This window comes from Acartia tonsa, chromosome 6, assembly GCF_053477335.1.
Source record: "Acartia tonsa isolate MP-2025a chromosome 6, ASM5347733v1, whole genome shotgun sequence".
Taxonomy (NCBI): domain Eukaryota; kingdom Metazoa; phylum Arthropoda; class Copepoda; order Calanoida; family Acartiidae; genus Acartia; species Acartia tonsa.
Window position 1 is genome coordinate 24548320 of NC_137265.1, and position 26247 is coordinate 24574566.

The 26247-nt window shown below is 32.0% G+C and overlaps 2 protein-coding genes across 4 annotated transcripts in view; both read left to right on the top strand.

Moving 5' to 3' along the window:
• On the top strand, nucleotides 1-12811 carry LOC145322198 (peptidyl-prolyl cis-trans isomerase FKBP4-like). Of its 3 annotated transcripts, none has more exons than XR_013880554.1 (13): nucleotides 1-151; nucleotides 565-669; nucleotides 1198-1295; nucleotides 1543-1601; nucleotides 2058-2156; nucleotides 4216-4259; nucleotides 5102-5201; nucleotides 5511-5588; nucleotides 5995-6091; nucleotides 8385-8471; nucleotides 11298-11436; nucleotides 11676-12002; nucleotides 12757-12811. XR_013880554.1 is itself a non-coding variant. In XM_080164044.1 (12 exons), exons 1-11 carry the CDS (start codon nucleotides 5-7, stop codon nucleotides 11386-11388), a joined length of 1005 nt encoding a protein of 334 aa, XP_080020170.1. In that variant the 5' UTR covers nucleotides 1-4; the 3' UTR covers nucleotides 11389-11414; nucleotides 11676-12064. The 3 variants fall into 3 exon arrangements, 1 of the variants encoding a protein (XP_080020170.1); XR_013880553.1 differs by having other exon boundaries at nucleotides 11298-11414; XM_080164044.1 differs by lacking the exon at nucleotides 12757-12811 and having other exon boundaries at nucleotides 11298-11414; nucleotides 11676-12064.
• Nucleotides 12788-26247, top strand: part of grsm (probable aminopeptidase NPEPL1 granny smith protein) — a 14156-nt gene continuing 696 nt past the window's right edge. The window contains exons 1-16 of the mRNA XM_080164043.1: nucleotides 12788-12943; nucleotides 13354-13440; nucleotides 13783-13878; nucleotides 14538-14621; nucleotides 14998-15068; nucleotides 15825-15877; nucleotides 16734-16839; nucleotides 20004-20129; nucleotides 21705-21798; nucleotides 21990-22049; nucleotides 22417-22509; nucleotides 23230-23368; nucleotides 23819-23895; nucleotides 24883-25025; nucleotides 25432-25574; nucleotides 25906-26026. Coding sequence (XP_080020169.1) covers nucleotides 12872-12943; nucleotides 13354-13440; nucleotides 13783-13878; nucleotides 14538-14621; nucleotides 14998-15068; nucleotides 15825-15877; nucleotides 16734-16839; nucleotides 20004-20129; nucleotides 21705-21798; nucleotides 21990-22049; nucleotides 22417-22509; nucleotides 23230-23368; nucleotides 23819-23895; nucleotides 24883-25025; nucleotides 25432-25574; nucleotides 25906-26026 — 1565 coding nt within the window. The 5' untranslated portion in view covers nucleotides 12788-12871. The remainder of the gene's footprint in view (nucleotides 12944-13353; nucleotides 13441-13782; nucleotides 13879-14537; nucleotides 14622-14997; nucleotides 15069-15824; nucleotides 15878-16733; nucleotides 16840-20003; nucleotides 20130-21704; nucleotides 21799-21989; nucleotides 22050-22416; nucleotides 22510-23229; nucleotides 23369-23818; nucleotides 23896-24882; nucleotides 25026-25431; nucleotides 25575-25905; nucleotides 26027-26247) is intronic.

The window sequence follows — 26247 nt, forward strand, 5'->3', positions numbered from 1 at the left end:
AAAAATGTCAGAAAATGAAAAACCCAAAGAAAATGGTAGTGAAGAAACAAAAGAGAATAAAGGCACAGAAGATAATCCAACAGCATCTGAACCTCGCCCTATTCCAGAACCTTTGAAATTTAGAGAATCATTAGATTTTACAATTACAAAGGTAGGTACCATAGGTAGTATAGATTCGGGTTGGGAACTTTTAAGCTTCACGTGATCTAATAAAAATAAGTTATCAATATTTTAGAATAGGTATGGCTATAACTTAAAAGTAAACGGGTGCAGTGCTTTCAGAATGTCATTTGCCAACAGCTCATATTATTTTGTATTACTTTTCTCATATTCATTACCAGTTTTTAAGATATTGGAAATAAGGGGGTTGTTGAGGGTTTATGCCTAACCATGCGGGAGACCTACTACAGTGTTGCACCTTCGCACCAACCATGTTCCTGTTGGTATAACCTATCCAATATAAGAACATAGGTGAAACAATAGCATACGAAAACAATCCCCCCCCCCCCCTTATTTTCGATTTTATTAATTCAAATCTACTAAAATTATTTTTCATGTTTCCAGACGATGGTAACGGAAGGTGATGTAGATTCGTGGCCACCAAGGTTTGGAAGCTCTGGCAGTATTCAGTTTAATATCATCAGTATTTCTGGTGCCACTCATGAACAGGTAAAAAGTACAGGGATATTAATGGATGAGAAAATGGAAGACGATAAAGGGTCGGGGGGAAGTATTGACACATTTGCGTAAACCTGGCACCTAGGCTTTATCTTTGGACTGAGAGGATAGGTTATTCATGATAAAATCATTCTTATATGATGAATTTCACAAAGTTTTAAGATTTTTTGGATAGGCCTCCAGGTTCCGGAGCTCCATATATCATCATATAAGAATGATTTTATCATTAATAACCTATCCTCTCAGTCCAAAGATAAAGCCTAGGTGCCAGGTTTACGCAAATGTGTCAAAACTCCCCCCCCCCCCCCCTTGATGCTTCTCCCCTTTCTTTCTTGTGATTATTTCCCTGAACAATGGGCAAAAGCATCTATGCACTTAAACACATTTTGTCAGTTTTTCTGTTAGGCTGCTGTTTATTACTGTGCTGCACGTTTTAGTTCATCTATCGATAGTAAGTTCACGAAAGATTATTGCTCATCTAACTTTTCAGCCAGCCTAAAATATGGTATTAATGTTTAGATAAGCAGTACTGAAACACTGAGCCGATATTTTGTAAGTTCACCATGTGAATTTATTATTGGATCTGCTGAAACTGAACTGGATAGACAACTGGAAAGGTCAGTCAATCTTTTTATATGTTAAAGAACCATTTAAAATTTAGAATAAAAGAAATAAAACCTGTAAATAATGGCTTCAAAGGTATAATGCTTCTTTCCGTTTTGAGTAGAATTTCAAAATTGTTTTGAGAATTGAGTCACCTTCGTTCTTTGGCACCGTTAAAAAAAGTCCTTTACGGTTGAGAGAAAACATAAAATATAAACTTTTTGATTAATGTTAAATATATGTAGATGCCTATTATTATAGATGTATACAAATGATGCAGTTAAATGAATCCTCACAATTTAATATGAGAGTATTATTAGGTAAGCAATACAAAATTGAAAATATTGAAAACAGAAAAGTATTTGAAAACAGGGATTACCTATAAAACTTGCAGATTAAACTTTTTTCTCTTTAACTTTACTGTCATATCAGTATTTTTATTAAAGAAAAGTTTGTTACCTATTTAAATAATTTTTTGGAACCTATTTAATTTATTTTCTTAGTTAGAATTTTTCCAGTATGGCTCCGAAACCGATTAATATCCGCTGGATTTGAACCGGTTTTTAGCCATACTGCCATTTTGAAAAATCATGTTTAACATCGTATTACAGACAAGTTTCCACAAATATTGAAATAAAGATCATAAAATTAATACCAGTTTTGTTAACCTGGGCCTTCGACCCTTCGGGGCTAACAAAACATTTTAATATCCATGGAAAGCTGTCTATAAAACGATGCGATGAATAACTATTCTCCAATCTTATTTTTGTTTTTAGAACCTAATCTAAACGGAGGAGTAGGAAAATGTAAAGAAGCGTGTGAACCAGACTGGATATCCATAGAGCTTAATATTACACTAGATGCGTTGTGCAATGCAGGAAAAAATTTCTATTATTAAACTAACTTTAGCAGTTTTATGCCCAGAGACCTGAGTGGTTCCCTAAAGAAAGACGATTCATTTTACAATGATATTGAGGAGAGTGTGGTGCAACTATTAATTTCTATATTCTAATTAAAAATGGCAATTACCCAGAACTTCAATTGGATACATGTTAATGAACTTATGAAGGTATACAGATATTAGGGTTGGCAATCCGTCCAATTATTGGACCGGATTTGTATTCGGATTCTTACAAAAATCCGCCCAAAAATGAAACGGATTAATCCGTGGATTCCGGATTCTTTTTTTTTTTGACGGATTGCGAATTTTCGGTTTCCGGATTACGGATTCTAGCAATATTTTAAAAGTTCTTTTTTAAAATAAATTAAGGGATTAAATTCGGTTACTAAGAATAATCTAAAGCTACCTACGTTTTTTTCATTTTTTCGCATCAGCTTTTTTACAATTTCTAGACCCTTTAGCAGCATTTTCTAACCCTTACTCAACCTAACCCAACTTTGTTAAAAACTAAAATATATATTTGGACAAAAAAACAACTCAAGACGGTAGGGTAAAGCGGGGCGATCTCGGTTTTGAGGTGAAGTCGGTATTTTTTTGACCACCTTCATTAAATGACATTTTTCTCCATGTTCTAATCGACTGACAGAAAAAAACATAAAATCAAATTTGTTCCTTATTAAATTGCCTACAAAAAAGTCTAAAATAAAATTTTTGTGAGATGAATTTTTAGGGTACTTATTGGGTCTTAAAGTCGGACGACACAAATTTTTTTTTCGATTTTTTTGCTTCGGTCGGAAAAACGGTAAGTTGGACAAAAACTGGTAAGAGCTAGAGCTTAGACGTCTTCAGGGGACTTATTAAGAATCTAATAGGCTATCCATTTCCGTTTAAAAATTTAAAAAAGCTTGTATAGTTTTTTCTTAAATCGACTAAAAGTGAAGCGGGGCGAATTCGGTTTTTTCACTTTTTATACTAACTTTTTCAATTTTATATAAAAAAGTGAAATTTTCGAGAGAAAAAAGTCAAATTTCTCGTACTTAGAAAAAAAATATTTTTTTTTGTAGAAAAAATGTCCGATCTTCATAATAGCTCTTTATTACATTTAGCAACTTTAACCTTTAGGGCATGCTGTAATTAAATCAATATGTCATAGGTTTTTTGAAGCTGGAAAATCGACCACAGATTTTGCCAAACTTTTCTCTTTTTTTCAACTTGATTTTTTTAGGAAATTTTGCTAATAGAACTAATTTTTTTTTGGCCAAATCTATTCAAAATTGCCTGAATTTTAAGGATCAGGCCTTTAAAGTCATAAAAAGTTATTTTTTCTAGTAGTATTTTTATGTTTTTTATCAAAAAAAATTTTCGAAAAATAAGTCAAATTTCGCGTACTTCGGAAAAATTATTTTTTTTGGTAGAAAAAATTGACCTATCTTAATAAAATTTTTTGTGCATACTCTTTATTACATTTAGCAACTTTTACCTTTTGGGCATGCTGTAATAAAATCAATACGTCATCGATTTTTCGAAGCTTGAAAATGCCCTACCGACTTCGCCTCAAGGCGGGGCGAAGTCGGTGCCGTTTTAGAGATCAATTTTGACAAACTTCCCAAAGTCCTAGGTTTACGTCCTTTTAGGACATGATCGACTTTTCCGAGATCTTTCTACTGGTCTTGGTCCCATTTAAAAAAAATAATTTTTACGATTTGCAGGTTCAAAAAACCGAAAAAAAGACCGAGTTCGCCCCGCTTTACCCTAATTTTAGCATGACAATTAACAATCCGAATACGCTATTTAAATAACGTAGTGCGGATTCTGGATCAAAAAATTGGACGGATTTCAGATTCGGATTGCCAACCCTAACAGATAAACAGTACTTCGAACGATGAGTTACGCCACTACCATGGGTTTCAAACCATGCAAGTTTATAATTTATGAAAGTTAATTTTTCTTTCTCAGTCCTTTCCTTCCTAGACAGAAACCCAGCCGATTAAGTCATGATACTGTAACATATTATAAAAATAGAATTTCCATATCAGATCCAATTTATAAATGGTTTAATGAAACTAAATTAAACAAGGTAATATTTTTAAACTGTTTGTGGGATTATTTTCTAGACTTTTTATGAAGGGATTAATAGTCAGGGAGTAAGGGAGGGGACAATGGGCAATTAATTCAATATAAGAGTTATCAAAGAAAGGGCATGAAATTCAGTTAAATCCAATAAATTTGTAGGAAATTATAAAGGGATTCTTAATTGAATAATAGATTTCCATAGCGTCATGTAAAGTGAAATCACAACTTGTTTTTGATGAAATATATTGAGGTTTTTTGGTGTGATTTTTATATTAAAAGATTATTGGACCCGGCCAGCTGCTAGCAAGAATATGACTGCCCCTTTTTATTCTGTTTATTTCCCTTGCCCCTACCTCCCTTCTCCTTTCTCCCCGTCTGCTACATTCCAAACTAACACAACGAGTGTTTATTTCCCTTCCCCCCACTTCCCTTAACACTTCTCCCCGTCTGCAATATTCAAAACATACATAACGAGTAGCGGCATTCTATGCGCAAGTCCCCAAACTCAGTCAGAAACTGCTAAATTCTTGCACATTCCCTTTAAGCCAGTCCCCAAAGTCTGAGACTCCTAAAAATTGAATATTCGATCCATTGTCCCCTCCCTTACTCTCTGATTAATAGTACATAGCCTTAGGTATTTGAATTTGAAAGCACAGCTTATTTTTCTATGTAAAAAACCTAATTTAATAATAATAAGTAGCTAAATGTGTGTCTAAGAGGGAAAGCAACTTATTGAATTTAAATAAGAAATTACATAACCTACCTAACTGTTAATTCTTTGACAACTTTAAAATATGCAAAGATTAATATAAAAAAAACACCAAATAATTTACAATTTCATTTCAGGCATTGGATTTTCATTCGGCTGGTGTGAGATTATTTAAAGAAAAAAGATATCTCGACTCTTTTCATATGTTCAAGACTGCCTATAAACTTTCAGTATTAGGTAGGTATCACATGTTACTATTTTTTATCTGTTTTCAGATGCTTAGCTTCCCTATAAGTATCCTCTTCTCTTACTGATAGACTGATTCATTCCAACAGATACATTGTATTCCGTATTAGATCATAGAGTCAAAACTTTTAGAGTATTTTAGTGTATATGACATGATAGATAATACACTTTTATTAGTTCATTGAAATGTTTTTTTTTTCATATCCAGTTTTGGTATTTTTATTATTTTGGGGAGGTTACCTTTCTTTTTTATGCACGCCACTGAATTTACCACTAGCCTGTAATTGTATTTTTTTCCAGCTAGAGGATTACCAACAGACAATTATGGAGACACAGCCAAAGCACAAAACTTAATGAATCTCTGTTGTAATAATTTAGGTAAAACATATCAAAAAAAAATTGTAAATGATTTGCAAAAAAATATGTACAAAATAGGTATGATATCTTTAAAATGCAACAAAGATCTTGTTAATTCCTTAAATAACCAAAAATAATAGATTATAAGTACTATGTTTAAACCTTGATAAAATAATTTTTTTAAAACTTTCTATATATGACCTCAGCTGCAAGCATTCATTATTGTAGGTCCGGCCCTTTGAGTGTAAAAGACAATGTGCTTTGCATAATTTACTGACTCTTAACAATTATTATTAAAGATCTATGTGTGTCTTAAATATAACTTAAAAATCTATATATTGTCGGTTAAATCGAAAACTTAAGAACAAAACATTCTGAGGATTCATTTGAAAATCTTTCAACTGAGTAATTTACTTTTTATTTTTAGCTGCCTGCCATTTTCAATGGAAGAACAACCAAAGTGTGATAGATTTATCAGAAAAAGTTCTGGAGTCGGATCCTGACAATGTTAAAACACTCTACAGGTAAAAGTAAAGTACTAGATTAGATTAATCGACATACCAATCGATTAATTGGGTATTGCACCATTAATTCACCTACTGTAATAAAATGGTAATTTCATCTGGCTAATATAACGATAATCTCATCCACCCTTTTTATCCCACTCTTCCTCTACTTCCTGGTTAACGTACTGACCAAGGGGGGGGGGGGAAGTTTTGACACATTTGCGTAAACAGTGAGTATAGGCTTTATCTTTGGACTGAGAGGATAGGTTATTAGAGATAAAATCATTCTTATATGATGAACTTCCCCCAGATTTAAGATTTTTTGGATAGACCTCCAGGTTCCGGAGCTCCAGGCCTCCAGGTCCTCTCTGTACAGGTAAAAATTAAAAAAATAATTTTTTTTAAAGAGTTAAAAGTCAACTTATGAAACAAAATAGGGTGAGGCGGGGCATTACCGGTAATTTTTTCGGTTTTTTGAAAAAAAAATGGGGTAAATATTAATATTTTTAAATGGGACCAAGACCATTAGAAAGCTTACGGAAAGGACTATCAGGTCCTAATAGGACGTTATCCTAGGACTTTTAGAAGTTTGTCATAATTGGACTCAAAGAAATTACCGATAAATGCCCCATGGTGGGGCATTGTGGGTAACGTCTTTTCAACCTAAAAAAAATCGATGAAAAACGGCCAAACGGCCAGTCAAACATAAATAATCATAATTAGTATAGGTTATAGGGATTATTCACAAAAATTTTCATAAAGATCGGACTATTCCTTCTATGTCAAAAATCATTTTTTTTTAAAAACGAGAAATTTCGATTTTTTTTACACAAAAATTTTCTTTCAAAATAAAATTTGAATTTTTTTATATAAAAAAATCTGTTCTATTCACTTTTTGGCCTAATTCTTAAAAAGCCCATATTGAATTTTAGATTTTACCAAAGAAAACCTGAAAATTGATATTAAAAATCGAATTTGAATTTTTTTTTCGACGTTACCGAAAAATACCCCGCGCGAACTTTGGTCATTTTTGAAAAAAATATTAACTCTACATTTAAGCTCTCAACGGATTTGGAAAGAGCGGGCAATTCTTAGTTCAAAAGGTTTTTACGGATCAGTTCTAGGTCTTACCAATTTTTGTGTAGGTCGATCTTTATACACATAGGTGAAAAATTTTTTGAAAAAGTACCCTTAAAATTTATCTCACAAAAATTTCATTTTATACTTTTTTGTAGGCAATTTAATAAGGAACAAATTTGCTTTTATGTTTTTTTCTGTCAGTCGATTAGAACATGGAGAAAAATGTCATTTTCTGAAGGTGGGTAAAAAATTACCGGTAATGCCCCTTACCGGTTAATGCCCCGCTTGACCCTATGCTTTTTTTCTTCAAATATGTGAATAACATTCAAAGATATACATATTTTGTTTCATAGGTTGACTTCTAACTCTTCAAAAAAAAATTATTTTTTTTATTTTTACCTGTACAGAGAGGACCTGGAGGCCTGGAGCTCTGGAACCTGGAGGCCTATCCAAAAAATCTTAAATCCGGGGGAAGTTCATCATATAAGAATGATTTTATCCCTAATAACCTATCCTCTCAGTCCAAAGATAAAGCCTATACTCACTGTTTACGCAAATGTGTCAAAACTTCCCCCCCCCCCCTTAATGAGGACAATAGTAGTAACCTAAATTGATAAATGAGCTACATATTGTTAATTGCAGTCTTCGTGAAGAATTTTTCTTATACTAATTAAAAGTAAAATGTGCTATAAAATAAAATCTTATTAACAAGGATGACAACATCCATAAAAGCGAAGCACTGAAACGGTAGGACAAACGGACATTAACACTTGTATAGTGTCTAAACTGAATTATTAATTATTGTAAGTAAATTTGTTGAAAAACTTCTTGATACAGGATAATGTTTATTGAGTTTATGGACATACTTACATTTTTAGGATTTGATTATAGAGTTGCTTCGCTTAAAATATTGTTCTTTGTTGTCCCAGGAATCAATATACCAAAAATCAGATCAAACGGATAATTAGATCACATAAAAATTTGCTGTTAAAAAATTAGAAAAATCAACATGTTTAAAATGGACGTACGGACATTCTGGTAATGATTATAGAGTTGATACGCTTTCTAAATCGTACCTAACTACTACAGGAATCATCATGCAAAGTTTGAAATCGATAGGACAATTCTAACATGCCTAAATTAACGAATAAAAGCTATCTATCTCAGACGTACGGACGGACGGACCGACCCTAATTATAGAAAAGCTTCGCTTTTAAAAATATAATTTTAGAAAAAGTGTGTCAAACAAAGCTTTGCAAGAGTATGACGAAGCAGAGAAAGATCTTATCAAAGCAAAGAAATTGGAACCTAATAACAGGTAAGTTTATTATTTATTTCTCTGCGCTACTTATGGATATTGTCATCCTTGTTTTGTTTGTTTAATGTATTGATTGCTACTTATGGATATTGTCATCCTTGTTTAGTTTGTTATTTGTTGCTCTCTAAAAAAGAAGAAAGTGTTGTAGAATAGTAAAAAAAAATTCAGAATGAAAACCTTTTACATAATAGGATATCATACAACAAATAAAAAGCAATATTTACTTAATACTAAATCCTATTATATAAAGTAGTGAGCTTTTTTCTGTCTGTAGCGAAGGATCTCGCTAACCACTGAACAGAGGTGGATTCTTTAAAAAAGTTTGCCCCACTAATCGCTTAGTGGGGCAAAATTGTTTTCGTGATAAATCCACCAAAATCACATTAAAAATCTACAAAAAATAAACAAAATCATAGAAGGGTTATGAACATAAGATTTTATTTAATTTTTGTAGATTTTTTATGTGATTTTGGAAGATTTTACACGAAAACAATTTTGCCCCACTAAGCGATTAGTGGGGCAAATTTTTTTTTTAAGAATCCACCTCTGATATGGTTCTCCTTTACAGTGAAGCTTCATAAAGGTCCTGTGGTGGTTTTAGGCTATTTTTGCCCTTCTATATTCCTTTGAATATAAAGCCCCTAAATGCTTGGGGCGCAGCCGCTAGTATTTAATAAAGACAAAGCAAATATGGACGTAATAAAATCAGAATATATGTACTGTTATAGATTTGTAACTAGTAGAGTAGCTTCGCTACTACTAAATTATTAACTGAGAGCCAAAGTTCAATATTTTTTTTGTGTGTGTAATAAACTGCAACTGTAAAAAAACATTTATTGAGGGGAGACAAATGTTCATATATTTATATTTATTTGAATTACATAAGCAATGTTTATTTAGCAAGTTTAAATGAAAAACTCGACGTATTTGCTATTCGCACATCATTTGTAATACTTACATTACAAAGAACAAAATTAACCCCCCACCCCTCTTAAAAATATGTTTTGGGTGGTTAATTATCCCTTTCAATATATATATGTTACTTCTTGAATAAAAAAATGTTTTTAAAATGAGGGGTGCCGGGGAGGTAAAAAAAAAATGTTTTTAAAATGAGGGGTGCCGGGGAGGTAAAAAAAAAAATGTTTTTAAAATGAGGGGTGCCGGGGAGGTAAAAAAAAAAGATTTCTGTTACATTATATTTTTAAGAATTCAAAGTTTAATTTTACCCCCTTTAATATTAAATCCATTTTGCCCCATAAATAAAGTATGAATATCAGAATCCTAACAAAACTCCGTTTTAATATAAACTTATGGTTAGGATTCAATCGTTCCTGATTCAACCGCAATTTTTTATCTAATACATAATCCGAAATTGTGGGAAATTTCCGAATATCTGTTCCTAACCTTGAGCACTTCGGAAACATGTCTGAATATCTGTTCCTATTTTTGAGTACTACGTGTTAGTAGTAATATTAGTGAAGATATTAAGACTTGTCTTTTGTTTACGCAAGGATATATTATGTGTTCTAAACAGATTAGATCTTCCATGCTTTACAAAAGAGATAAACAGAGGTGGATTCTTTTTAAAAAATTGCCCCACTAGCCGCTTAGTGTGGCCTAATTGTTTTTCATATATTAAAACATATTAAAAATCTACAAAAATAAACAAAATCATATGTTAATAACCCTTCTATCTATGCAGATTTTTAAAAATTTTTGTAGATTTTTAATGTGATTTTGGTGGATTTTTCACTAAAACAATTTTGCCCCACTAAGCGATTAGTTGTGCAAATTTTTTATAAGAATCCAACTCTGTTTGCAGGCATATATAAAAAAAATAAAACTACTTCACCTTAAACTTTTTCTCCATTCAAATGACAGTGTTGATTAGATTTTTTCTTTGTTTGCAGTACAATTAAAGTTAGGTTTTAATGAAACTAACCTTTAACCAAAACAAGTTCGATGTGAAGGGAGGATGAGGACATTGAGCTGTTAACTTCATTAGTCCCCAAAGTTGTAAAATTTTTCTTTTTGCTTGGCTTAACAATTTTGAAGATTTTCATCGAATTTTGAAATGCTTGTTGATAAAGTTGTCCAAAGTTTCCAACCACCAATTTAAGTCTACAGAAGGTGTAATTTATGTACCATCATTGGGGATGTACATGAAATCATCGGCCATTGTCTTATCCCTTTATATCCCTGGGTGATATGGAATTAAAATCTGGTAAGATTATTTAGATATTAATAGAGATGCCTTAATTCTATAAATAATAACAATCCAGAAGTTTTGTTTTACTGTTAGTCAATATGTAAGATAAGCCAGATATCTGAAGAAATAGGAAATCAATGGCCGATAAATTGAAGAATATACCCAATAATGACACACAAAAGTTAAGGTACCCCTTATGCAAATTGAAATTAGTGATTAAAATGTTTGAACACTCAACTTAATAGTCCCTAAAGCCGACATATAAGGAAACTTTACTATAAAACTTTGGGGACTAGCGTAATAAACAGCCCATTGTCTCCTTCCTCCCTGTATTTATAGAGTAGCTTCAGTTCTATAAATAATAACATTACAGAATTATTGTTTTACTGTTAGACAATATGTAAGATAAGCAAACATTATTCAATATATTCCGTTATGTTATTTCTTCTCATAAATATTAATGAATACAAATGTCTAATTTTCTTATGTGTTTACTAGCGGCTACGCCCCTAGAGACCTCTAGGGGCACTTAAAGGAGGGGGGGGGGGTGTGATCGAAAAATATTAGTCCCTCTACTTGAATAAAAACAAAAATATGCTGATTTTTTCTTTTTTCAGAGCAGTCAGCGATGAATTAGGCAGAGTTCAACATTTGAAGAAAACTACGGAGGCCAAACTCGCCCAACGAATGAGCAAAATGTTTGCTTGATCTACCTATCAAATATATTTTTTATGGTTTGCATTCACTTCTGCATCTGTATCATATTAGCAAATTACAATACAAATGACCAATGAAAGGCCAGTATACACTTTACCATTGGATATTTGTATTGTATGACGTTATTTTTTATTAGGCACTATAAGCTGCTTCATATTCTTATTAAACAAGTAAATGACACTTTTCCTTAATTAATCATGAAACCTCTTCTTATGATTATTTGCTATTGTGTCTTTATTGTGAGTATTAAAAAAAACCAACGTGTGGTATATTTGCAGTAGGGAATGCAAACCGCTAAACTTTTTTATCCTGGTTTTGTTAACGTTGTGATGTTAAATTATATTTGTATTTTTCTACTTACCTTTTAAGTTATATTTTTAATACTTTAAGTTTAAGTTTAAACCTTTTTTTATTCAGTTTCATATTAATTTTTTTTGGCTGTGTTTTTGTTTAAACTAACTATATTTTGTTTGTTTACCCAGTAACAATAACTGATGTTAATTTTACCGCTAAACATACATATGAATATGTTAATGGATAAAGGGAAAAAGAATAAGATTATAAAATCATTTATCGCATTGAATTATAGAATTAGACAGCTTTCAGTTGATATTAAAATGAAAAATTATAAGATTAAAACTTGTTTAAATCCTGGGCTTTTCGGGGTTAACAAACCTGGTATTAATTTTATGATTTTTATTTTAATATTCGTGGAAAATTGTCTGTAATACCATTCTATACATGACTTTTCTGTGTGGCTGAGAACCGGTTCTAATCCAGCTAATATTAATCGGTTTGAAAACCATACTGAAAAATAGTAAAAAAGATTAGGTAATAAAAAACTAAAAAACGTAATTTCACTATATATTGAAGGAGGAATGGCTTTATTTTACAGATTCATAATTTCTAGTTTCTAGGCTTTATCTAGTCTTTAAAGGTCACATTTATGATCCGATGATCATGATCTAATGACAAAAGGCCAAAAATATATCAAATTTCTTTATCCTTTTATCTCTGTGCATACAGATAAGAATTTCACAGTTGCTGTTATGTTATAATTATTATTTCAGTGTCCAATCACTTCTGCATTTGAATCACATTATCAAATTATTACAAAAGCAACAAATGCTTAACATAAACTCTTTGTTTTTCTTCTATTTTTCAACGTGACCTTTAATTTTTAGTATGGCTTCACAATCGATTAATATCCGTTAGATTAGAACCGTTTCTTATCCATACTGAATAACCAAGTGTAGCATCGTATTACAGACATTTTTTTGAATATTAAAATATAAAATACTCAGGGGTATCAAAAATGGTTTTAAGCATATACTTTTTTATTTTAATATCTGTGGAAAGCTGAATGTGATACTTTGCGGAAATGAATGGACACCACTATGAATTATTTCAGAAACACATTGTTGATGTTAGCAGTGTGTGGTGATATTAGTTTTGTTCGGGTAGCCGCCTCACAATGAGTGGCAGCGGGGGTAAACAGGTCAAGTTCAGTGCGGGCCTTCAGCCAGGAGATCCTGCCAGCAGCCCGGTAAGATATACAGCCTTCTACATTATCACTATTCTAAAGTATTAGACCTTTTTTCATCTCTGTTGGCTATAATTTAAAAAAACATTTAATTATAGATATGCAAGGAAAAAACACTAGTCCCTACCATAATGTGTTAGAGAAAACAAATCTGAAGAGCTTGGATTTTAAAATAATAATATATAATAATATTCTAGTTGTTGATTATTGGGCAGCATAAATATCTGAAGAGCTTGGATTTTAAAATAATATATAATAATATTCTAGTTGTTGATTATTTGGCAGTATAAATATCTGGAGAGCTTGGATTTTAATCTAATAATATATAATAATATTCTAGTTGTTGATTATTGGGCAGCATAAATATCTGGAGAGCTTGGATTTTAATCTAATAATATAAAATAATATTCTAGTTGTTGATTATTGGGCAGCATAAATATCTAAAGAGCTTGGATTTTAATCTGGTCAAACCAAAGTTCAATGGTAAAGTCACAAATGAGGTAATGAATTTTTATTTTAAAATTGAAAAATGTCAATGAAATCCAGTTTATTTAGGGGGTGGGGGAATCAACCCTCTCCCCCAGTTTTACTTTTAGCCTAAAAAGAAAGATTTTTTAAAAATGAGTGGAGGAGGTATTTTTTTTTTAAATTTCTCTTGGGAGGGTGGTACTGGTGGTACCCTCACTAATATGGCAATAATAGTTATAAACCTTTCTTAGGCCTATGATAGGCTATAGTGTAAAGGAGAACCATATCAGTCTAGCGGTTAGCGACATCCTTCACTAAACAGACATCCTTTTAAGAATATATATCTGTTTTAATGGCAAATATTTTAATTTTAGTTATGGACTGAAGCTTTAACAAAATTGAATGCAAATAGTCTGGATTCAGTAAAACTTTATCTAAATCAAGTCACGCTATCCTCACTACCTGCTAAGGTTGGTTTTTACTACGGCTACGCCCCTAATAGACCTCTAGGAGAAACTGAAGGAGGGTAGGGTTATCCTGCCCCAAAATAGTTATAAATATAAACCTTCCCAGGACATAAGATAAACCTCACTCTAATTCAGAACCATATCGTTGCAGATGCTAGGTTAGCGAGAGACAGACAGATTCACACACATCCTGTTATTTCGACATAAGGACTGGTCAGTTTATCTATTTATCAGTGAAAGGTCATTATTTGATATAATAAACTGAAGCTTTATCTACCTAATCAAGTGTATTCGAATGTAAAGTAGCTTTGCATCTGTATGATTGATATTAATCAGGGAGGGAGAGGACATTGGGCTGTTTATTACACTAGTCCTCAAAGTTTTAGAATAGCGTTTTCTTTTTCGTTGGCTTAATCACTTTAGGGACTTTTATAGAATTTTGATTGGTTCATTTGATTCATAAAGTTGACCGCCCAAACGATTCAACCACTAATTGTAATCTACAGAAGGGGGTATTTTGTGTTTTATCATAGGGTAGGTATGTAAATCAGTTTATCGGCCATTGACTTATCCCTTTAGATCTCTGGATATCAATACAACCCCCATTTTTGTAAAAAAAAAAAAAAAAAGACATTAATTATACCTAACCTGTATTTGTTTAGGTATCACGTCATAATACCCCATCAAGAGCTCACTTCATTTCTAAAATAATCAAAGGATTATCTCCAGCACCTGAAAATGTATTGGTAAGTGTTTTGATTGCTGTCATTTTTTATTTCAATTTCAATGTCCGTTTGTCCGACTCAAGCCATCATAAGAAATATGAAATATTATAAGGTTTTTTTGTAATGACTGAATTCTGATTCCTATTACAGCAAGGTACAATGTTATAAGCGAAGCATCTCTACAATAAAAGTCCTAAAAATGTAAGTATGTCCTGAAACAGTATCCTGCTTATTCAGATCTGACACTACAAGTGTCAATGTTCGTTTGTTCAACCATTTCAGAGCTTCGCTTTTAAGGATGGTTTAATGCATTTAGAATTTATTATATAGGTAAACTTTTAGGTACAATTGAAACCATGGCATATTGACAAATATTATTTTTAAATTCTGAATTTAGATATTATGTGAACGAGACTGTGTATTTGCGGCTGGTTGTGCCGTTGCTAAATGTTTCCCTCAATATAACAGGTATGAAAATATAAAATATAAAAAAAGATTTATGAATATTTGCGGGTATTTTTAATAAAGTTACCTACATACTTGCAAAAGGCTTTTCATTTCTTTTTAAATAACATACTGTTTCACTTTCACAAAGAAATTTTTTTGGGGTGAAAAGGGTGGTAATTTTTTCTTCAGGCTATATGTCTGCAGGGTTTTGTATCCTTCGTCCAAAACGCATTTCTTCTTATTATTAAATGAGAAAGTAAGATGAAAAAAATATATTAAGTGGGAAGTCATTTTCTAGTAAATCCCGTAAAGGTGTGTGTTATAAGGCCTAAAAATAGTAGTAGAACGATAAGGTGCTCTATATATTTGTATTCCCTATTGAATAGAACAATAGGGAAATTTTTTTTTTTTTGATAACCGTACCTGGAATATCTTTAAAAAATAAGAAATTTCTATCAAACGCTTTGTTTGGCTCAAACTGACAAAAATTTAAAAAAATATAATTATAATAATAATGTTTTCTATAGGTACAAGGTAAAGGTTAAGAACAATCTATACCATTAAACAAAGGAAGAAGCCAAACAAAGCGTTTGATAGAAATTTCGTATTTTTTTAAGATATTCCAGGTACGGTTATAAAAAAAAAAAAAAATCCCTATTGTTCTATTCAATAGGGAATACAAATATATAGAGCACCTTATCGTTCTACTACTATTTTTAGGCCTTATAACACACACCTTTACGGGATTTACTAGAAAATGACTTCCCTCTTTTTTAGGAAGACTGGTGATGATTCTCGTAAAAGCAGTCAAAACAATACTGTAACTGTAGGTAAGATATCATTATTTTTTCCTAAGGTTATATTTTTTAGCTCAATTTTGTACATTAACATAACACACACAAAAAGAATACAGTTGGTCTTAATAATGCTATTTATAAAGTTATAAAAATGAAATAACTCTTTCTTTTAGTTCTTAAAAATATACTAAATTTCCATTATTTTTCTTCAAATCCGATCATTTAATGCTGGTTCTGAGCAATACAGAAAAATCATATCATATCGTATTATAGAAGATTTTCCAAGAATAATAAAATGATTCCCTTTTTGTTGGTCTGGTACTTTGTTCCCTCGGGGCCTACAAAATTGGAATCAATCTTATAATTTTCATTTAATCCTTAATTATACGATGTGATGAATTATTAAAGTAGAATGGGAAGATTTTGGTGGATTTTATTCTTGTTCAAACTGACACAGTTGCGTCTAAAAATACCCTAAAAATAGTTTTGCAATATAATATTGCATTTATAGTTTGTGGTTATTTTTTGCAATAGATAAAACATACGTTGTAATACAAACTCCGAAGCGCAGATACTCTATTATTCTATACTCTGTGTGAAGCTTTCCATAAGTTTTGGTTAATATTTCAAAGTATAGGTACTAAATGTACTCTAGCATTTAGGAACTCTGTAACTGTATTTAACAGAAAATAGTGTAAAACCATCCCAATTAATAAATCTAATTATGAAATATCGAATAACTATCCCAACTTTATGTGAAGCTTTTCTAAAAAGGATAACTCAATCAGTTCAATAGTTATTGAAATTACTGGTTTTTATAATAGGTTAATTGTGGATATAGATATATTTTTTAATTCACAAAAGTTAAACCACTTATGTATATGTTTAGAATTCTTGGTTGATTCTGGTAGTGGAAAATTAGTATCTTCAGACTTGACTGAACCAGAGATAAATCTTCTCAATGAATCTGCTTTTGGCATCCAGCTGGCCGCTAGGTATGAAGCATTTTAAGAGGAGTGTATATTCTGCAGAGGATCCCCTGCTAAGGGGGGGGGGGGGGAAGTGAAATTTAAAATATTTGAAGGGGGAAAAATGTAAAAATAAAGATGCAGGGTGGCCACAATGTACGGATGTACGAAAATGTACGGAAATGTACGGATTTTTAAAAAAGTGCAAAAAAAATGTACGGATTGTACGGATTTTTCATTTTGGTGTACGGAATTTCCGAGCATGGTGTTATAATTAGTGTAGGTATTATCTTTAAAAATTAAGTAAAATGTATCATTTTTTGGGATCATGAAAAGAAAACGAAGTTTCCGGTTTACGTCGTTTTTTTTCACAGTAGCCTTTCTTCTATTTCTAGCCCCTGTCGGGGGCTCTAGCCCTGCGGGGCAATCATTGACATTTAATTAACCTAACCTAACCTAAAATAACCCTTCAAAAGCTGCTGTGAAAAAAATACGATGAAACCGGCAACTTCGTTTTCTTTCCATGATCCATTTTTTGTTCTGTATCATTATAATATTTGTAAGTTACATTTAGATTTCACGGGAACCAGTTAGGACAAGAATGGTGTACCAGAAGTTGAATTATTCAAACTATTCAAGATTTGTCTTCAAAGTTTCTATTCAAGGGGGGGGGGGGGTTCTGACACTTTTGCGTAAACAGTGATTATAGGCTTTGTCTTTGGAGTGAGAGGATAGGTTATTTGACAAAAAAGTTTCCTTTTGGGATGTAGTTTTCCTATTTTTAAAAAAATTTTGGATTCGGCCTCCAGGTTCCGGTACTCCAGGCCTCCAGGTGGATTCTGGACAAGTAAAAAAAAAATTTCAAGTAAGAACAAAACTTATTTAACAAAAGTAGCTTCTTTATAGATGGTATTAACTAATTTGAAGAAAATTTTGAAATCGGGCTCCAGGTTCAGGTACTGCAGGCCTCCAGGTGGATCCTGGACAGGTAAAAATTGAAAATTTTTACTTTAAAAGTTAGAACAAAACTTATTTAACAAAAGTAGCTTCTTTATAGATGGTATTGACTAATTTTAAAAAAAATTTGAAATCGGGCTCCAGGTTCAGGTGTTGCAGGCCTCCAGGTAGATCCTGGACAGGTAAAAATTGAATTTTTTTACTTTAAAAGTTAGAACAAAACTTATTTGACAAAAGGTACTGCAGGCCTCCAGATGGATCCTGGACAGGTAAAAACTGACATTTTTTTCTATTAAAGTTAGAACAAAACTTATTTAACAAAAATTGATACTTTATGGATGGTATTAACTAATTTAAAGAAAATTTTGAAATTGGGCTCCAGGTTCAGGTACTGCAGGCATCCAGGTAGATCCTGGACGGGTAAAAATTGAAAATTTTTACTTTAAAAGTTAGAACAAAACTTATTAAACAAAAGTAGCTTCTTTATAGATGGTATTATCTAATTTAAAGAAAATTTTGAAATCGGGCTCCAGGTTCAGGTTCTGCAGGCCTCCAGGTAAATCCAGGACAGGTAAAAATTGAATTTTTTACTTTAAAAGTTAGAACAAAACTTATTTAACAAAAGTGGTTTTTTTATAGATGGTATTAACTAATTTGAAGAAAATTTTAAAATCGGGCCCCAGGTCAAGGTACTGGTAGGATCAAGGTAGGATCAAGGAACAGGTAAAAACGGAAATTAATTTACTATTTAAGTTAGGAAAAAATTTATTTAACAAAAGTTGTTACTTTTTAGCTAGTATTACCTAATTTGAAGAAAAAGACGAAATCAAGTTTTGTTCTAACTTTATTAGGAAAAATTTTCAGTTTTTATCTGTCCAGGATCCACCTGGAGGCCTGCAGTACCTGAACCTGAAGCCCGATTTTAAAATTTTCTTCAAATTAGTTCCTACCATCCATAAAGTATCAACTTTTGTTAAATAAGTTTTGTTCTAACTTTTAAACTAAAAAATTTCAATTTTTACCTGTCCAGGATCTACCTGGAGGCCTGTAGTACCTAAACCTGGAGCCCAACTTCAAAATTTGCTTTAAATTAGTTAATACCATCCATAAAGTATCAACTTTTGTTAAATAAGTTTTGTTCTAACTTTTAAAGTAAAAAAATTCAATTTTTACCTGTCCAGGATCCACCTGGAGGCCTGCAGTACCTGAACCTGGAGCCCAATTTCAAAATTTTCTTTAAATCAGTTAATACCATCTATAAAGTATCAACTTTTGGTTTATAAGTTTTGTTCTAACTCTAATAGAAAAAATTTTCAGTTTTTACCTGTCTGGGATCCACCTGGAGACCTGCAGTACCTGGACCTGGAGCCCTATTTCAAAATTTTCTCTAAATTTGTTCCTACCATCCATAAAGAAACAACTTTTGTTAAATAAGTTTTGTTCTGGAGGCCTGCAGTACCTGAACCTGGAGCCCGATTTCGAATTTTCTTCAAATTAGTTAATACTATCTATAAAGAAGCTACTTTAGTTAAATAAGTTTTGTTCTAACTTTTTAAGTAAAAAATTTCAATTTTTACCTGTCTAGGATCTATCTGGAAGCCTGCAGTACCTGAACCTGGAGCCCAATTTCAAAATTTTCTTTAGATTAGTTAATACCATCCATAAAGTATCAACTTTTGTTAAATAAGTTTTGTTCTAACTTTAATAGAAAAATTGATCTTAATCTGTACCTAGTATGAAACCAATTTTACTAAATAATATATTTACTACATAGTATAAAAATGTACGGAAATGTACGGAAAAATGTACGGATTTTTTTTTAGCATGCACGGAAATGTACGGATTTTTTAAAAAAAACCTTGTGGCCACCCTGAAGATGTCTAAAACCATTTTTGTCAATTTTTCTCCTCCTTGGGTGGAAACTAGGGGGGGGGGGGGATGAAATATTTTGCAGCTGGGGAAAAAAGAATCTTGTGCAGAATATACAATGACATTCACCATTGCATTTCAACTTTTTCAATTAACATATTGTTGAGGTTATGGATTTGAAACTCGGCCCAAACTGTGTTTTAACTAAAGACGTTTAAAATTATACATACTTCGGCTATGTCACATGTGCCATAATTTTCCTTTGCCCAAAGCAGGGGCATATAATTACCATTCACTGTTCAATGCGTTGCCACTAGTTTGACTTAGTTGATTATAGAATAGCTTATGAAATATTACGTTTTCAGGCTGGTTGACACTCCCTGTCTTGAGATGCATACAGATGCTTTTGTTGAGGAAGCAAAGAGAGTTATCTCCCTTCTCTCTGAATATCCTAGTGTTGATATTAGTATTATTAGAGGAGAGGAATTAAGGTAATATTATTATTATAAAGATATTATAGTTATATCTCCCTTCTCTCTGAATATCCTAGTGTTAATATTAGTATTATTAGAGGAGAAGAATTAAAGTATTATTATTATTATATAGATATTATAGTTATATCTCCCTTCTCTCTGAATATCCTAGTGTTGATATTAGTATTATTAGAGGAGAGGAATTAAGGTATTATTATTATTATATAGATATTATAGTTATATCTCCCTTCTCTCTGAATATCCTAGTGTTGATATTAGTATTATTAGAGGAGAGGAATTAAGGTAATATTATTATTATAAAGATATTATAGTTATATCTCCCTTCTCTCTGAATATCCTAGTGTTAATATTAGTATTATTAGAGGAGAGGAATTAAAGTAATATTATTATTATATAGATATTATAGTAATATCTCCCTTCTCTCTGAATATCCTAGTGTTGATATTAGTATTATTAGAGGAGAGGAATTAAGGTATTATTATTATTATATAGATATGATAGTTATATCTCCCTTCTCTCTGAATATCCTAGTGTTGATATTAGTATTATTAGAGGAGAGGAATTAAGGTATTATTATTATTATATAGATATGATAGTTATATCTCCCTTCTCTCTGAATATCCTAGTGTTGATATTAGTATTATTAGAGGAGAGGAATTAAGGTATTATTATTATTATATAGATATTATAGTTATATCTCCCTTCTCTCTGAATATCCTAGTGTTGATATTAGTATTATTAGAGGAGAGGAATTAAGGTAATATTATTATTATAAAGATATTATAGTTATATCTCCCTTCTCTCTGAATATCCTAGTGTTAATATTAGTATTATTAGAGGAGAGGAATTAAAGTAATATTATTATTATATAGATATTATAGTTATATCTCCCTTCTCTCTGAATATCCTAGTGTTAATATTAGTATTATTAGAGGAGAGGAATTAAGGTATTATTATTATTATATAGATATGATAGTTATATCTCTCTTCTCTCTGAATATCCTAGTGTTGATATTAGTATTATTAGAGGAGAGGAATTAAGGTATTATTATTATTATATAGATATTATAGTTATATCTCCCTTCTCTCTGAATATCCTAGTGTTGATATTAGTATTATTAGAGGAGAGGAATTAAGGTATAGTTATTTATTACATCGTATCATAGACAGCTTTCTGCGGATGGCAAAATGATATAAATATAAGATTTTGTTAGCCCCGAAGGCTCTTGCTGATAAAATTTATACGATTTTTTATTTTATTCTTCCTTGTAAATTGTCAATAATACGATAGGTACTGTGTATAATTTTTTCAGTACGGCTTTGAACATTAAAATTGAGCGGATATTATTCGTTGCTAAACGCGTGCTCTAAGAAACTGGCTAATTTATGAATGTTAGATTTAAGGAAAGCATTTGATTGTATAATGTATTTCAACATCTAGTAAAAGCTTTATTATTTTCCATTGCATAGTATTAAACATTAACCACCTAGTTTATTTACCAAATGATGCAGGTTTTATAGCATTAGTCATTGTTCATATAGCATAATTTTAACTGATTATTTTTAATTCAGGGAGCGTGGATTTGGAGGTTTGTATGGTGTGGGTAAAGCAGCAGAACATCCCCCCTCATTGGTTGTTCTTAAACATAATCCAGAAAATGCTAAGGTATGTTTTTCTTGCAGTTTTAGCGGATTTTTTTTGTCTTACAATTCGGTGGTTACTCTACTGAATTATATATGTTTACTAGCGGCTAAGCCCCTAGCATCTAGGGGCTCTGTATTCAAAGAGGCAGATAGAGCCTCGAAAAAACTTACATATAAAAATGAAACTTTGTAATACTTTTTGTTTTGTTTCAGAGAAATATTGCTTGGGTTGGAAAGGGAATTGTCTACGATACTGGTGGACTTTCTATTAAGGTAAGTTGATTGTCATATTTATAGATATGTTGTTCAAGGGATTTTTTTAACATAGCCTATTTAGATATTTTGCTTTAGATCATTTGGTATTTAGACTTTTTCATCTTATGTATTTTTTTCATAAAAGAATAAAATTTATTATTTATTGTCATTCTTTGCGATTTATCTTTTATTAATAGTTAAAAAGTTTGGAGATTTAACTACCAAAGATTTTAAAAAAAAATAACTTAAAGATTCAAGCCAGCAAATGAGAGGACGACATTATAAGATTTTGGGTACTATTATAATTTTATGGTTGAAAAAAATTAAGACGGAAAAGTTTTGCAATATTTTGGAGCAATTTTTTTCAGTTTTCTTAATTTTTTAGACTAAACTGCTGATGCCTGGTATGAAGGCTGATTGCGGAGGTGCAGCTGCTGTATTGTCAGCTTTCTATGTAGCTGTCAAGTCTGGTTTCAAGGTTAGATTATTTATTTGCAGCTGCTGTCATGTCAGCTTTCTATGTTGCTGTCAAGTCTGGTTTCAAGGTTAGATTATTTATTTGCAGCTGCTGTCATGTCAGCTTTCTATGTTGCTGTCAAGTCTGGTTTCAAGGTTAGATTATTTATTTGCAGCTGCTGTCATGTCAGCTTTCTATGTTGCTGTCAAGTCTGGTTTCAAGGTTTAGATTATTTACTTCTGAACAGTAATTAAAAAAATAAAACACCTAAATATTTAAATACGTATATAAAAGTATCTCTGTCTTTTTGTCTGTCTTTACCAAAGGATCTCGTTAACCGCTGAACCGATATGGTTCTCTTTTACAGGGTAGCTTCTCATAGGTCTTGGGAAAGCTTATAATCATTTTGGGGGAGGGAACCAGCACCTTCCCATGAGAAATCGCGCATTAAAAAAATCTCTTTTTTTAAACTTTTTCTTTTTAAATAAAAATAAAAAATTGGGTAGTCAAAATTAACCCCCTTCCCCTTAAGTGTTTAAAAGCCTCTAGGGGCGTAGCTGCCAGTATACTGTTAAAGAAGAAGACATATTTGATTATTAAAGGAGAGAAAATAAACTGTTCTCCTTAGATGTTAATCTAAATTATCGTTGTTAGGACCAATGTAAAATATACTAGATCTTTTTATGCCTGGCTGAGAACAGTGTGAATGAGCGGTCAACTTACTTTCATGTCCCTATTTAGGAGAACCTGTACGGATTGTTATGCCTTGCTGAGAACAGTGTGGGTGAGCGGTCAACTCGTCCTGACGATGTTCACACAATGTACAGCGGCAAGTCCGTAGAAATTAACAACACTGACGCAGAGGGAAGACTTGTTCTGGGTAAGTTTGGTCAAAAGTTTTACTATTTAATTCTTAAAGGAAGCCTGCAAGAAATACACCGATCAAGCGGCTAAGAGACTGTCACGGGTAGTTACAAAAATCAAAATTTGAAGCCTTCATATTCAATAAAAAAAAAAGTTATAGGCAGTAGCTGTGTATTTCTTGTGAACTGCCTTAAAGTAATTTTGACAGTCATAATTTTCTAAATTTGGTGAATTCCTAATATAATCGGGAAAAAATTCTGATAGTTTTTAGTTTATGCTACTAAGCATTTTTAAAAATAATGTTAATACCTAAATGTAGAAATCACTTTTTAATTTTAGTCGTAACTAAATAAATGACCAGGGCTTTGTTTTTCTGTAAATTTATATTACAGCTAACGTAAAACATTATCTCCTAAAAAACAGTTCGATTATAACTTTGTTATATTTGTTACTTTGTTACTTCTAGCTGATGGAGTTGCCTATGCTCAGAAAGATTTGAAATGTGACATTATTTTGGATATCTGTACACTCACAGGAGCTCAGGTTAGCATGGCTTTCACCTTTTAGTAGCGAAGCTACTCTATAAATCTAAATGTCAGTCTGTCCGTCCGTCTGTCAGAGACAGAAAGGGGGAAACGTGATTTTCTCGGCAATTATAAAAGATAGCCTCCTGAAATTTTCAGGGATTAGATATGTTACCTTTTTTCATATTTTCACCATGTTTCATTAAGATTCGTCAATAAATGGGAGTGCTAGATCGATTCCTACATTTTTAAGTTTTCATTATTTTCTCAACTCCTATTCAAGATAGACGGATGAAATTATCAGAATCTGAATACTGTATGTTTAGGGATTAAATAAGTTTACAATTTACATATCCCCACAAAGTTTCATTTAGATTTGTCTATTGATTGAGGTGCTAGATCGATTCCTAGATTTTCACGTTATAAATCTTACAAGGTTTCGTGATTTTTTTATGAAACTACTCTGTAGTTCATTTTTCCGGATATCTATACATAATTTTTGAGCCTCGCTACATATGGATGTTGTCATCCTTGTTATTAAGATATTTAAAATGTTAAAGTTAAATAGGTTTAAAGTTATGTATATAAATCATGTGTACAAAAAAGAGTGACAATGACCGATAAATTGATGTACCATTGTACATCCCCATTTCTCAATGAGGAGCCTTTCTGTAGATTACAATTAGTGGTTGAAATTTGGACACTCAACTAAATGAAGCAACCAATAAAAGTTGGATAAAACGTCTTCAAGGTTTATAAGCCAACTAATAAAAAAACATTATTATAAGACTTTAGGGACAAGTGTAAAAACAGCCCAATGTGTCCCCTGTCGGCATCTCTGGTACAAAACTGTGATTTTTAGTCATACTATCAGTGTAAAAGTCCTAATTATTTTGTAGACAGAAGCTTTTCTATAATTGGGGTCGGTCCGTACGTCCATTACAAACTTGCCGCTTATTAGCTCTTTGGACAATAATATGATGTTGTCATCCTTGTTTATATTTAGTCTACAGCCACAGGAACACTGCACTCTGCTCACCTGACCAACTCCGAGGACTGGGAGGTTGCGGTCAGCCAGGCTGGCAAATCTTCAGGAGACCTGTCCTTCCCTATCATATTCTGCCCAGAGTTTCATTTCTCTGAATTCAAGTAAGTTAATAAAAAATAGTTTTTTTCATATCCATTTTATCCCGTGAAGTTATGAATTTTAAGACTTTAAAACAGCATTAGAAAGTTGAAATAAGGAAAGTTCCTTTACAGTTCCTTATTGTACCAAGTAATAACACAACAGCCAAGTGATACAAATGTTAAGTTAATGCTATATTTTAACAAATTCCCAAAAAATAACATGAAACTAGTGTTTGTCAAACGCCTATATCGTTATTATTTAACAATTCAAAATCAAAAGTAATACAAAAAGATACCTAGGTAATATAACCACTTAAGGAAATGGAAAATACTTATTTTGATACCTGTATAATATTTTTTTAAATCAAGTAGCAAACTATATCTCTAAGAAATATCCTTTTGATTTTAAGTAACTTAAAATATTCAGTTCCATGGTTGCGGACATGAAGAACAGTGCGGCTAACCGCACCAACGCGGCCTCAAGTTGCGCGGGTCTGTTTATGCTTGCTCACTTGGACTTTGACTGGGAAGGAACCTGGATTCATGTGGATATGGCTGCTCCTGCTGTAGGTAAAGTCATGTTTAATTCTTCGTTTTCATGAAAGCGTAGCAAATGTATAGGTAATGATCGTCGGTAAGTTCGTATGTTCGTAACGCACGTTAACAACCCCTGCCCCTTATTTTGTTAGTAAATTGATAATAACGGGGGGGGGGGGGCGGTATTTTTTCTTTTCCTTATTCTCCTTCTGGGGGCCCTAACCTATTAAACTCACGTGACCTGACCCAAAGTAAAATTCAAATGCAAGAAAAAACAACCTTCTGTATTAGTTTATTAAAGATTTTACTAAAAATTATTATTAAGTATTGTAACATTTGTTTCTTGTATCGATTTTTTTTATAGAAAAAGAGCGCGCCACTGGTTACGGAGTGTGCCTACTCAACACTTTGTTTGGTGCTATGAGCTCCAACATCATGTTGCAGACCCTGGCTCCTGATGTCAACCAACACAACAATGCAAATGGGTAAGGGTTTTGGAATCATGGAAAGAAAACGAAGTAGTGGGTTTCGTCGAATTTTCAAAGTAGCTTTTGATAGGTTAGGTAAATGTTAATGAATGCCCCGCAGGGTGAGACCCCTCCGCAGGGGCTAGAAATAGGATAAAAGCTACTGTGAAAATACGACAAAACCCACTACTTCGTTTTCTTTCCTTGATTTGGTTTTTGTTTGTCAACAAGACACAGAG

What these genes read in the sequence shown, in the direction of transcription:
- LOC145322198 (XM_080164044.1), top strand. Translation starts at nt 5, where the DNA reads ATGTCAGAAAATGAAAAACCCAAAGAAAATGGTAGTGAAGAAACAAAA. An exon ending in TAGATTTTACAATTACAAAG is followed by an intron (nt 152 to 564) that starts GTAGGTACCATA and finishes TCATGTTTCCAG; the next exon opens with ACGATGGTAACGGAAGGTGA. An exon ending in TAATATGAGAGTATTATTAG is followed by an intron (nt 1,602 to 2,057) that starts GTAAGCAATACA and finishes TTTTGTTTTTAG; the next exon opens with AACCTAATCTAAACGGAGGA.